Genomic DNA, 14,771 nt, shown 5'->3' with positions numbered 1-14,771 from the left:
ATAATTAATTCTAACTCATATAATAAATATAGAGTTAGATCACAGAGCCTTAGATACCAATGCTAGTTTGGGTAGTTAGTTTATTGTAAATTCTTGTAAATAAAAAGAAAATAGTTCAATATACAGTAACATTGAAAATTAACATGATTCAAAAAATATATATAATACATTTTTTTATTCACAAAAATTTAATCAACTAGACAAATCTTTGTCAGTTGATAAAAATTTTTTTAAATGACATAAAATTTAATATATTAAATAAAAAAATATAAAACATAAAATTTAATTTATTAAAATTTTTTTATAAATAGTTGAACATACATCAATGCTAAAACTTAATATGATTAATTATTTGATGTATAATGCTGAAAACTTGATCTTTAACTATTATTATTATTATTATTATTTAAATTATTACTATATTTTAAATGATTAATAATATTTTTTTAAATAAAATAATAATAGATTATATTTGAAATATCATGATCAAACTATACTCCACTTTTTAAATTCATTAACTTACATCCACTCTTTTAATGACACTTTTAAAGTACTTTTATGATATGTTTTTATCCCTTTATGTTTTTTTTAAACAACGTCTCACATTTTAAAAGTAAAAAAGTATTTCTCAAATATCAAAAGTGAATTACCCAAACACATAAAGAAGAAACAAACGCAAAATTTCCTCTTGTTTTACATACTGCTTGATGCTCAATGCTTATAAAAGACTCCCACAACCTTCGTGCAGAAGGTAAAAAAAGCATACTCCTGCTTAATGTTTACTGCTCCTACCTAAGCCCCACATCGATGAATGTTAGAAAAGTTGGAGTAAGCATTGTCTATAAAACAGTCACCAAAACCGAACTAACGATAGAACTGGTGACCAGTTCCGGTCCAATTGGCCAAACTAATTTGGTATGATTTTTAAAACATTAATTATCATATATTCATGGTCAAATTAATAGTAACGTATCTTTCCATTAGCAATATGACTTAACTATGATATAGTTTGTAAACTACTGTGAAATAATCGTATAATGTTATTTACATATTGTGCTTACCGATTTTCTATTGCTAACTAGTAACCATAGCATAATTAATAATATCTTACATATGAAACTACCTATCAGGTACACCATCTTCACCGTTTGCTTTAAAAAAAGGTACTCCGTCTGTTTCTATTTATAAAATAAATTATCACTTTTTAACTTATTTTTTAACATAAGCAAAATCACATTTTTTTAATAAGCTTTTATTGCAAATTTCTTAAACTATCCCTCATAATTTTATCATTCATTTTCATAAAAAATAATTAATGAATGTTTAGTTAACACAATTAATGAAGGGTATTGTAATTTAATTCTTTTACTTTTAAATACAATTAATATAGTGAATCAATTTTTTTAAATTATGTGATACAGTTTTTTCTTCTACAATTATAAATGAGGAGAGTACATCATCTTCACCTGGAGGGCCTAATTAATGATGTATTTTTGATGGACACTTGAAACCCATTGGTTATTCTTGTTCATATTAATTGTAAAATGATATATAAGAACACTAGAGCAGTGAATAAGGCAGAGCCCATTGAAGCACACTCCTTCTGTCTATATATATAAGATATTTTTAACTGAATTCTACATATCAATAAAGGTTTGTTATTTAGTTGAACTTGTATAAAAATATAATAATTTTTTAATTTTACTCCTAATAATATCATAATTAATATCATGATGATGGTAGAAAAAACATATAATTAATGATCTATTTCATTTTTCAAGATAAGGGTAAAATTATTTAATTACTCAAAAATATTATTGCCACTCCTTATATTTAAAAATAAAATAAGCTTTTAAAAAATACCTTATATATAAGGGCTAAGGGAGTATGTTTCTAGGTCTTATATATTTTTATCACGGGTTTGAAAAAAGGAAAATTTTTATACAAAAAAAGTTTTAGGCCCAGTTTTTATTAACTCTTTAAATACAGGTTCGAATTAGTCATTTTAAACTCTATTTTTAAAAATTATTTGATTGAAATTGTTAATATTACAAAATAACTATTCTTATTTTTGAATTAATATATGAAATTGACATTTTTTTAAATTATATATTAACATAATGAAAAATTTAAATAAAAAATTAATAAAAATTTACGCGCACGAGACCAGGCTCAACTCTAAACCTTATTAATGAGGCCCAATTTTGAAAAGCATAATCAATTTAAGGTCAAGCTAGCCCTTATTAATACTTCTGAGCAATTTCTACCAAAAAAAAAAAAAGTTCTGAGCAGCAGCATCAGTCAGAAGTCAGAACTAATCATGAATAGGGCGAAGCCAAGTTGGGCATGCGCATGATCTGGTTGCCCAACCGCAAACTCCATTCAAAGGCAAATTCAACACTGCGGCCGGCCAGGAATTCCATCTAAGGACAACTTCAACAAAAATATTATTTTTATATTTTTCACATACACGGTTATATGACCCATTTAGTTACACAGACACACACACACACACTCATGGTTAACTTTATAATAATAACATATTTTCCACTTGAAATATGATTTAATTATAACATATTAGTTTGTAGACTTTTCTGAAATCATCGTACTACTATGTACTTTATTTATATATTTTGCCTACCCATTTTCTTGTGTGCTAACCAATAACCATAATAAACTTAATAATATCTTATACGACATCAAAGTCCCTATCAGGTGCATTGTTGATTGATGCATACGATATCAAAGTCCCTATCATCTGCATTGTTGATTGGTGATGCATTGTTGATTGATACCCATTGAATTATACTTTTTCTTCTGAGTGAATTTGATTCATGTTAAAATGATTCATAAAGTTAAAAAAAAAAAGTTTAAAACAGTGTTCTATATTTGTGAATAATATATAGTTTACCAGAATTGTGCTAGTTGACATGGTTTCGGCCAGGTTTGTTTGGGAGAACAATCTATTTAAAAAATAAGTTTTAATTTTTTTTTTTTTCAGGTTTTAAAAGCTCCTCTAAGTAGTAGTAAAGCCATTTCATTAACATAAAAGCAGAAATTTTATTTTATTTTTTATTTCAAGCATACAAGACCGCCATTTGAGACTAATTCGTTTGGTTAAAATAGGGCAAGGATTAGGGCTTGTTTGGAATTCATGAGGACGGTAGACTTGGTAAAATAACTTGGAGTGCCTCTCCTTCATCAGAGAGTAAATAGAGATACTTTCAAGATACTATTGACAAAGTACGGTCTCGTCTTGCTAGATGGAAGCCAACTTCCCTCTTCCTCGCTGGAAGAAATACTTTAATTTCTTCAGTTATGTCAGCAATTCCTGGACACATCATGCAGATTGCCTTACTTCCTATTCCTACTTGTAAGGCTCTTGACAAATGTAATCGAGACTTTTTATGGGGAAGCTCGGAGGACAAACAACAGATTCACTTGGTGGCCTAGGATGATGTATACAAACCAAAAAAGCATGTGGAGCTTAGTCTACATCATGCAAGGAAACAAAACCTAGCTTTTCTCATGAAGTTGGGGTAGGGACTTTGCAAGCAATGAGATGATTTATGGGTGTGAGTGATACACAGCAAGTATGGTTGTGGGGAAGATGTCATACCAAAGATTGATGAAATACGATCAGGATTAAATATTTGGTCTGGAATAAAACAACTTGGGATAACGTGTAAGGCGGCATTGAATGTTTCAATGATGGGGGGATGTTCACTAGTGTAAAGACAGCAATGGTTTGTCTACAGTCAAATCTGCTTATACCATGCTGTCTTCACCCATTCAGAACATGAATCATCTGTGGGAGAGAATGTGAAAAGTTAATGCCCCACAACGTTGCAGGACTTTCCTCTGCCTAGCGTATCAAGGTAGCCTTCTTACTAACAGTGTAAGGAAAAGGAGGGGTTTGAGTAGGGATGATGGTTGCCCTATATGTCAAGCCCAAATTGAAGATACTTTTCATGTCCTTCGTGATTGTGAACAAACTCAAATTATGTGGCAAGAGTTGATACATCCTACAGCTTGGAACAGCTTTGTGAGCGTGAACTTGGTTGATTGGGTTGCAATGAACGTGTCAAGAAGGAGGAGTAGAGCTAACATTGATCAGATAGCTTTCTTTACGATCATTTGTTGTAACCTCTAGAAGCGTAGAAACCCTTTTGTCTTTGAGAATAAGCAAATGCGACTCTCATATATCGTCTCTCATGCGAGGGTTATGGTGGATACCAGCACAGAAGCCAGATGCAAGTTAATGAAAAAGCAAGTAAAGGAAGGTGAGTTGTAGTGGAACAAGGAAGATTGGCAGCCACCTTTATAGGGATGGACGAAAGTGAAAGTTGATGGGGCTTTTTGACTACTGAGATGAAGGCAGCGTGTGGTGGTATTTTGCGAGATAATAAGGGATCCTTCCTTAGTGCATTCATGAGTCACCTGGTATGCAGAGACAATTTTTTTGGCTGAGCTATAGGCTTGTTTACTCTGGCTAAAGCTGGTTTGGTATAGGGGCTACAAGAAAGTTATCCTCAAGACTAATGCAATTGAAGTGGAGGAAGCCATGAAAGTAGCGCCTAACCCATAACATCTTGATTTTGATCTCACTTCAGGCATTAGATAACTCATGAACAAGGAGTGGGAGGTTCGAATTTGACGCGTTAGGAATCTTTAATGTGCCCTTCTCTAATACCCCTTGAAATGTCTCAATGTCCCGATTTTGTTTTTTATTTTTCTTTGGATCATTGGCTTTTATATAAAATAAGAGACATCTGGATATCTTGATGTCCCAAAATGGTAAAGATTTGTATTTTTTATAATTTTTCAAAAATAAAAGGGTGTATTTGTGATATTTTTCTTTAAAAAATCATAAAAAATATAAATCTTTACCATTTTGGGACATCAAGATGTCCAGATATCTCTTATTTTATATAAAAGCTAATGATTGAAAGAAAAATAAAAAAACAAAATTGAGATGTTGGGACATTATAAGAGGTATCAGAGAATAACACATTAGAGGCCCCTAACCCGAATTTGACACGTCATGCATGAATTCAACAAGGCAATAGATTTGCTGGCCAAGCTGGGCCTCAACACGATGCCTAGCTTTTACTTGATCTCTCAGCTGTCTGCTACACTTGCAAGGATTATTAGGAAGGATGGGATGGGATTAAGAGGCCTACGATAATCTTGGCAATTGCTACTGTCTCTGTATTTATTAAAAAAAAATGGGGTAGGGATTATTACCGAAAGTATGAGGCATGGATAAATATTGAGAGTTTAAACCTTCTTGAAGCATAATAAAGTTACATAAAAAAGTTTTCAAAATTATTAAGAGAATACATAATTTTTAGTCCTTATAATTTTAAATACTTGAAAAAATTACAATGACAAAAAATAAAGGGAGAATCACATCTAAGGTCTCGACAAGAAATTTTTTCACTGACAAGGGCCAATATAAAATGGGTTATTATTAAAATAAAAATATAACTTTTTTTTAATGAAACTTATTGTTAGTCCTTGTTTGTTAATAATTTTTTTGAGAGGTCCTTTAATGTAATTCTCCCAAAAACAAAAATCAATAAAATTATAGGGATTGATGATTGTATTTTTTGAATTATTAATTATAATAATAATATTCACAAACATGTAATAAGGTAAAATATTTTATATTAGACAATTTTAAACAAGAGGGGCAATGGATTTAACGAAACAAATTTAAAGGACTCAACAACAAGAAGAAAAACGCAGGGAATTGTTCAAAATTTAATAAAACTATAAGGACCAAGAAATTACTTTTTCCAATGTTATGTATCCTTGTTGTGATATCAGTTTTTATACATTTTTAAATATATCGATTTGTGAAGTTTAATTTAATCAAAATTTAAGTTATAGAATATAAAAAGTATTTAATAATTTAAATAAGGAAAAAATATTATATACATACCCTTATATACTTAATAGACTTATTTTTATTTAAATTAAAATACGTGAATCTTGTATAGATTATTTATTTCATAACAAACTCTTGTTATTAATATCATTAACACATTAAAATACATTTGTTTTGATTTTATTTGACAAAAGTATATTAAATATATAAGTTTAAGGAAAAATTATAAGGTAGACCAGAAGTACCATGTTATTTATGATCTACTCAATTAGACTGTCCCAAATCTTCTAAATAAAATCTTATCTAATATTATTTTAATTAATTTTATTCTTATAATAAAATGTATATTTAATTTCTCACCTTTTCTCTCTACACTATCATTAATATTAGAGTTAATTTGTATTTAATGTCATTTGGGAGTTATATTTTTATTGGATAAATTATAAATGATGTAAATAATACGACTAAGTACAATAGTATATAAGTCTTTCCCTTTAAATAATATGGTTTTCAATTTTAATGTCACAAATAGGATTTTATTAATTTGAAAATAACAATCACGTCTCTCTACTAAACAACTATTAAATGCGAAAATAGATTAAAAAAATTGAGCAAATTTGTTTATCAAACCCATTTTTAAACCGCTTTTGCTAAAAATCTGTTAAAAAATAATCGAAATTAAAAATTCAAAAATAAACAAAAACCTGCATGAATGTGTCTGGCACAACAATTTTCAAGTCCAATCATATGTTTACTGTTTCAAGTCAACTCAGGAAACTGCCCCGACATTTTCCACTGTATATCCTTGCAAAGTTGGAGTTTGCCTTATCATATAATCCTAATTTATTAAAATAATATCGTTGACCACAGTACAATATGGAGAACCCACCAGTCTGTTCTGCACTAAACTTTCTCAATTATTATATCTTCACTCCAGATGGATTCCCTGTAAGTGATTCATAATGATCTTATATAAATAGTGAACACCAATGTACAAACTCGCTAAAGTCTTAACCTTTCCTATCCAGTAAAGACTTCCTTTCCAAGCAAAAGACATGGCCGATACTTACTGCTATCCTCATCCTTATCTTCTTCCTCTGCTACTCTCCTTCCTCTCCTCGGCCTTCTTCGTTGATTCACTTTACATTAAGAAGTCTGGATTCGGCTCTACTGATGCCGACATACTCTACTTGGGATCTGCAGGATCTCGGGCTGGTGCTGTTCCATTCAACATGAATGACAAATATACTTGTCAAGTAGGATGGGTCATCTATGCCAGAAGGGTCAAACTTTGGGACTCAAATACTGGACGCATCGCTGACTTCACCTCTCACTACTCCTTCACTATAGACACTCAAGGTGAAACTCTTTATGGCCATGGGCTTTGCTTCTTCCTTGCTCCTTTCGGTATTGAAATCCCTCCAAATTCTGCTGGTGGCTTTTTAGGCCTATATAACACCACAACAGGTCTATCACCCGAGAGCCAGATTGTTCACGTGGAGTTTGACTCTTACGCAAACACTGAATGGGGTGAGACAACGGAACATGTGGGAATCAACAACAATACTGTTGTTTCATCAGTATCTACGTATTGGAATGCTACTCTGCACAGTGATGACCCTGCAGACGTGTGGATTACCTACAACTCTACGTCGAAAAACTTGAGTGTATCGTGGAAATACCAGAAGACACATAGTCCTCGAGAGAACACTAGTCTTTCTTATCTAATTGATTTATCCAAGGCACTGCCTGAATGGGTTACAGTTGGATTTTCTGCAGCAACTGGAGCGTATGGAGAACTTAATACTCTTCTCTCTTGGGAGTTCAACTCAACTTTGGATGACACAGAACAGAACGAAAACAAGACAACACTTCCGGTGATTCTGAGTACCGTTTTAGGAAGTGTTGTTTTGATTGTTGGAGGAGCAATTGTAGCATATGCATTACTTTGGAGGAGGAAGAAAACGAGAATAAAAAAGGAAGAAGGTGTGAACTTGACATCGATGGATGATGACCTTGAAAGAGGAGCAGGACCGAGGAGGTTCTCCCGCAGAGAGCTCACTAAAGCTACCAACAATTTCTCTGAAGATAGGAAACTGGGTCAAGGTGGGTTTGGAGCTGTTTACCGAGGTTATTTTCCTGACATAGATTTAACAGTTGCAGTGAAGAAGATATCAAGAGGATCAAGGCAAGGGAAAAGAGAGTACGTAACTGAGGTCAGGGTCATTAGTCAGCTAAGACACAGGAATCTTGTGCAGCTCATCGGTTGGTGTCATGAAGGAGGCGAGTTCCTACTTGTTTATGAGTTCATGCCAAATGGCAGCCTTGATGCTCACTTGTCAGGGAAGAAGCCTCCTCTTCCATGGAACGTGAGGCACAGGATAGCGTTGGGATTGGCCTCAGGAATTCTCTACCTTCATGAAGAATGGCAGCAGTGTGTGGTTCACAGAGATATCAAATCCAGCAATATAATGCTAGATTCCAGTTTCAATGTAAAACTCGGAGACTTTGGGCTGGCCAAGCTCATGGAACACGATTTGGGACCCCAGACAACAGGATTGGCAGGCACCGTAGGCTATATGGCTCCAGAATATGTGAGTACAGGTAGGGCTAGTAAGGAGTCAGATATCTATAGTTTTGGAGTAGTTGCTTTAGAAATTGCCACAGGAAGAAAGGCAAATGATCTTATGACAGATGGATATGGAGAAATAGGATTGATTGAGTGGGTCTGGGATCATTATGGAAGAGGAGAGCTAGCTTTGGCCATGGATAAAAATTTTCAAAAGGACTATAATGAGAGAGAAGTGGAGTGTCTTATGACTGTAGGGTTGTGGTGTGTCCACCCAGATAAAAATTTGAGGCCATCAATTAGACAAGCAATTCAGGTGTTATGTTTTGAGGTTGCCATGCCAGATCTTCCCCTGAAGAAGCCTGTTCCCATGTATTGTGGTCCCACATCAGAAATTACCTCTGAAGCAGCTTCCTTATCCTCAACCCTTCAAACAGGTCGTTAATTATATTTTGGATTGGTAAATACTCTTTTGATTGTATATAGGCTTGGTCAAAACTGTGGTTCTATGTATATTTTGCTGTTTAGGTTGTTATAATTAATATCTTGAAAGTTGTGATAATATCTAGTATCTCTATGCATTTGTGACAAACAATACAAGTTAGATTCCTAGATATGAACATAAGATATGTTCAGTACGTACATTAAATTTAATAAGAAGCTTACCTTGTCATGAATCACCCTTGCTAATCATGTTATATTATTATAGCTAGATAATAATATAATACTCCGCCCATCCTTATTATAAACACTAGTTTAAAATATTAATTCTATAACACAAATTTGACGTAATTAAATCTCTTATAGAATTGAGGTAGTAATTAATCCAGTGGCAATATCATAAATAAGTTAAATAATTTATGCAAAAATCATATAAAATATAATAAATTTATTTACAAATAAATTTCATAAAATTCAAAAACTGCAGTCAAGTCGTTGGGACTTGAGTGTAATTTGTGGTTAGAGTGTAAAGACAATACTGCTTTTATTAATTTGACTTTCACTTACAACTATAACTTCATAATTTATAAATAAAATTTTGTAATTCACAAGTCAAAATCTTTTCTTATACTTGATATAATATGGAGTCTCCATAAAGTTAATTATATTTCCTTAAGCTATAATTACAAAGTGAATTATGAATTTTACATCTAACTTAGACCAAATATGGCCTTAAATAGACATAATTAACACATGTTATATGAAATATTAAATAAGAAATTTAACTTGTGAACTATGAAAGTTTACTTGTAAATTGTGAAACTATAGTTGTCAATGAAAGCCAAATAAATGGGGGCAACATTGTCCTCATAGCCCAACCACAAATTACAACTCAAGTATCAAGAAAGTTGGATATGGTTTTTGAATTTTGTAAAAATTATTTATAAATAAATATACTATACAAGATTTATTCGTAATTTTTTCTTAAAAAAAACTTGTTTTTGACATAAATTTTTCCTAGAGGAAATGACACCATAATAGTTAGTGAAGAGTAATACTATATGTGTATGTATCATAAATATATGGATAATATGACGTTTTGTATATTTTATTATATATAAATAGATGATATATGTTATCAATATGGAATCAAACTTTTAAAAACATTAATTTATTTAAAATTTTTTAGATATTAAGGTTCATAAAAAAAATGCCTGTATTTGGATAAGATTTGAACTGAGAGCCAAATTTAATTTGAGCTAAATTTTGTAAATATTATTAGCTTTAAATATACTAATAGATTACCAAAAAAAAACTAATAGATTAAATAAAATAAAATAAATAATTTTTTATATCTGACATTAGAATATCTAATATACAACTAAAAAATGATCTAATATTATATAAAATTTATTTTATAAATATGTATTAAATTATTTTGTTCAATATAAGAAAATTAAAAAAAAAATCAATGCATTATGGCGTCAGTTGGGTTGGTTGAACTGACGCCTTAATATTAAGTAAATAAATAAAAAAATCACTATGGCTTGTAAATTAAAGTTATTTATTATATATACGAACACAGTAAATTATATAATATATATATATATATATATATCTTATATTATTATAAATATATGTACTATATACATTTTAAGTAAAATTACTTGAAAATGATACACACACAACATTTTTTTTGGGGGTAAAATTGGGTTTCTTAAACGTCTTTTCCCTTGTGCAAAATTACTTGACCTAAGAACCTTTTAATTTGAAAAATTTTACATGAACATTGCTATTATGTGATGATATTCATGTGTGAAAATTGAAATTGTCACTAAAAGTATTGTTAAAAAAATTTCTTAAGATAATAATATTTTATAAATTACGTTTTTGCTTTGAATTTAATTATTTAAATGTAGAATTTTAGTTGAATTATAACTTATGTATAATTATTTAAATTTGCAGCATTTCAATATTTTAGAGCCACAGTATAAACCAGAGATAAGTCATATACATATCATTTGGTCGATCGAAGTACTTCTACGACTCACAAAATTATAGTAGAAGATGTATAGGCGGTAGTTTTTAAGCATTTATTTGTAAAATTTCTACAAAAATCTTGTGTGTGTTTCCGGTTACGTTGTGTGGGTGGATAAAGGATTTTTATATTATTGACGTCATAATTAGTTGAAAGCTTCGATTATAGTGTCAGTTAGAGCCATAACTTTTTTTTTTTTTATTTGATTGAGTAACAATTACCAAGTCACAAAATACATAAAGGTCACGCTGGAAAATAAATATTAGTACAACCTAAAGAGTGAGAAGTAGACTTCCACCATACTTTGCTCTGGCAGACTTTCCCACCAGCTAAACTTGAAGAGATTTAACTGAGAGTGGATGTCTTTTTTTCAGGATTTTCTTCGTAAGCTTTTTGTTAGTCTTGTTGAAAACATTCACACAAGCCTTTTACTTGATGAACACCAAAGAAATATCAGAAAATCCAGGTGGGCCAAAGATATCCAAATCAGTTATCCACTTAAGTGCTGCACGGAATTCCATCGAAGTAAACTGCGTTTATCCTTCATTCTGCCTTGCTACATTCTTTCTTTCTTTCAGATTTAGCTTATAAAGGTCAAGCGAGGATCCACTATACCCCGTGGTACTTATCTAAAAATAAGTTTGTATGACAAAAGATCCAGTTACTCTTAAAGTTTAAAATAATTGTCCATTCGGCTGAGTCAAACAATAACTCATTTGTAAGTAACAATAACCCATTCAAAAAAATTGAATAAGTGTTAACTTCATACAAATAAGTAACCATTCAAATTTTGATAAAAACATATTCATAATTAATAACAACCTGTTTGCCAACAAACAAGTTAAAAAAATAAATAGGCTATGTTGAATTAGACAAGTGTAGTTTTGCATAAATAAGTATCGATCAATTTAAATTTCGACAATAATACATTTGTAATTAACAATAAACAATTCAAAAATTAATAAGTTAAAAAAACTGATAAGACAAGTTAAATTGGACATTCTATTCTAATAAAGTTAGAAAAATTCAAAAATAATTTTAGTGTTAATTTTATATAAATAAGTATCTATTACCCATTATGCTTTCCTGTATAGCTGTTTCTCTTTCATTAAGAGGAATATAAAAACTTATTTTTAGATAAGTACTAAGGGGATGCAGTGCAATAATATCATAATCTTGAAGTCTTCAGTTGATATAATTTTTTTTTTTTGGATTCTCAATTGATATTTTCCCAAACATATACATCAACGGATGACAACCAAGAGTGTCACATGTTTTCTTAAAACTCTAGTATGAAAATTTGGATTGTCAACTTGCACCATTGAATTGATAAGTCATTAAATCAATATCTTGATTGATTTAATAAAATTAATGTTTTGTTTGTTATCAATTTGATCACAATTCAATTATGAATTATGAATATTAATTTTTGAACTAGTACTTTGATCAATTTAATGATTAATTTGATTTTCAGTACCTTTATTAAAACACACACACACATATATGCTTTGTTTCTTGAAGCACTCCATCAGAAACTGGATGGCTGATTAGGTGGTAGAATCTCGACAATATTAAGCAATTTGAAGAAGAGCTTTAAAAGTTCAGTTTAGTTTCACTATGAAAAGTATACGTTGCTGTATTACGGAATTTTATAGTTTAAAAACATGGAAATTATTCTTAACAATGACCAAAACTGGGGTGACAGTTCTCTATATATATTTTGATTCCCAAAAAAAAAAAAGTAATAAAAAAGCATTCTATTTTTAAGTACTTAATCCACGGCCCTGGGCTTTGTTGAATATCCGATTGTACCCTCAAGAAGTTTTTCATGCTGTGCTTAAGAAGGATGGTTGAAATGGAGAAAACTATTAACTGTTATGATTAAATATGGATTAAAAATGTGAGAGAATAGCATCACCCACAACTAGCTAGTTTTGAATTGCTTAGCAGTTAGCATGAATCTAGCGCAACTGCATGACAATATGCAAGTGGATGCCGAATTGTTAATTGAGGATTACATAATAATTGTCCCCATTGACCTTGAAGTTGTGTTATTTAGAAGCAATGTTTGGGCTAATGTGACAACTAAGGAGCTCTGTCTCTCATGCTGAGCAACTCGAATATTCTGTACATGTTGGTCTCTGCGACAACCCAGAACGTACTGGTGCACGTTATCAGCTGGATCAAACTGAATTTAAGAACACAAGCAAAACCCTATCGATCTGTCATATGTCAATGCTTTCATCAACATTTCTTTCAGAATCCTTTACCACCAGCTGCGTTGTGCTTCAATTCCTGAAACAGTTGATTTTTGGTTACCTTCTTTGCTAAGTGATTTCTTTATATATAAATAAATAAATATATATATATATATATATATAGTAGAAAATGAATTGCTGTAAATTAAAGACTGATTAGACACGACCTCATTGTGCACATATAGCATTTTTATGTGTATTTTTTTTTAATAAAAACTGGACTTTTGAATTTATTAATTTAGTTCATGAATTCATTACTTTTTAATAATTTAAAATAGGGAAAAACTTGTATATATACTTATGTACTATATATTCGAGGTGTTTGTTTTCAATTAAAATAGAATATATCAATTATTAATTTATTATTTATTCTATGATAAATTGTTGTTATTAATATTTTTAACACATTAAAAGTTACTTATATTAGTTTAACTGGATAAAAATATGTTAAGTAGGAGATTAAATATCTAAACCTTAGTGTTTAAATTATTATTTTTTGGACAAACGTTTAAATTATATTATGTTCGAAGCTTATAAGAGCATTCCAGAGAGCCCAAGTCTGGCGTCTCTTGAGGGACAGAAATTTCAATGAAAAAGCCGCACATAATTCCTAGGTAAGCAAGTTGACGAGGATTAAATTAATAAATACAAAATTCGCTCTGGCGCATGTAAATGCTCGGAGTTTTCATTAATAATTAACTTACTTTTGCCCACCACTATTTACTCAGCGTTAGGTATTTTAAATTTTTATGTGATGTAATGTTTTTTTTTTAATATTTAGAAATGGTATACTGGGCACATTGCAATTAACTTTAATTATTAGTTAACTAAAAATATTTAAAAAAGCCTAAAAATAGTATAAATGACTTATAAAACTACAAATAAGTACCTTAATTTTTTAAAAAATTAATGTCAATTAAATCTCTAAAACAACGGTTGGTAAAAATCATATTTTGACCTTTTATACAGATAAAAAATAATATTTATATCATGTTATTTATAAGCAATTAAGAGACTTAATTGATATTAGTTTTATTATAAGGTACTTTTATGTAATTTTATGGATCCGTTTCCATAATTTTCAAAGTTCTTTTTTATAATTTTTAAGTCAATTAACAATTAAAGTTAAATTTTTTAACCATGTGATACTCAATGTACCATTTTTAAATGTTGAAGAGAGAAATTATACCATATAAATGTTTAAGAGACTAGATGTTTGTGAGTGAATAGGTGAGGAACAAAAATGCCTTTAAATGTTCAATAATTTAATGTTTTAAAATCATTATTTATGTGCATATATATTGACTATAGTCTATTATCAAAAATATTAACCACTACTAATGAGGTTGAGTTTAGCAAAAAGCACCACTTTCTTACAACATAATAAATTAAGGTTCGAATCTTCATTAAGAAAGATATTTATATTTAGTACTTAATCTTAAGATGCTTACATTTAATATCTAATAATACTTTGAATAGAATTATTTTTAATAAAAAAAATAAGAGCTGTGGGTGTATAAAATTCTTCATTCGATTCATTACAAAGATATACAACTTTTATTTTGCCCCATT

The 14,771-nt window shown here is 30.1% G+C and overlaps 1 protein-coding gene across 1 annotated transcript; it reads left to right on the top strand.

The window, feature by feature from the left end:
- The first annotated feature begins 6,898 nt into the window (after positions 1 to 6,898).
- Positions 6,899 to 9,024, top strand: LOC129311032 (L-type lectin-domain containing receptor kinase IX.1-like). The gene is made up of 2 exons (XM_054952971.1): positions 6,899 to 7,252; positions 7,340 to 9,024. Exons 1-2 carry the CDS (start codon positions 6,949 to 6,951, stop codon positions 8,905 to 8,907), a joined length of 1,872 nt encoding a protein of 623 aa, XP_054808946.1. The 5' UTR covers positions 6,899 to 6,948; the 3' UTR covers positions 8,908 to 9,024.
- The last annotated feature ends 5,747 nt before the right edge of the window (positions 9,025 to 14,771 follow it).

The sequence above is a fragment of the Prosopis cineraria genome, unplaced genomic scaffold (assembly GCF_029017545.1).
Source record: "Prosopis cineraria cultivar Desert tree isolate PC_DT_omini unplaced genomic scaffold, ASM2901754v1 PC5, whole genome shotgun sequence".
NCBI lineage: Eukaryota > Viridiplantae > Streptophyta > Magnoliopsida > Fabales > Fabaceae > Prosopis > Prosopis cineraria.
Note: the sequence above shows the minus strand (reverse complement) of the source record. Positions and strands in the feature narration are given on the sequence as shown.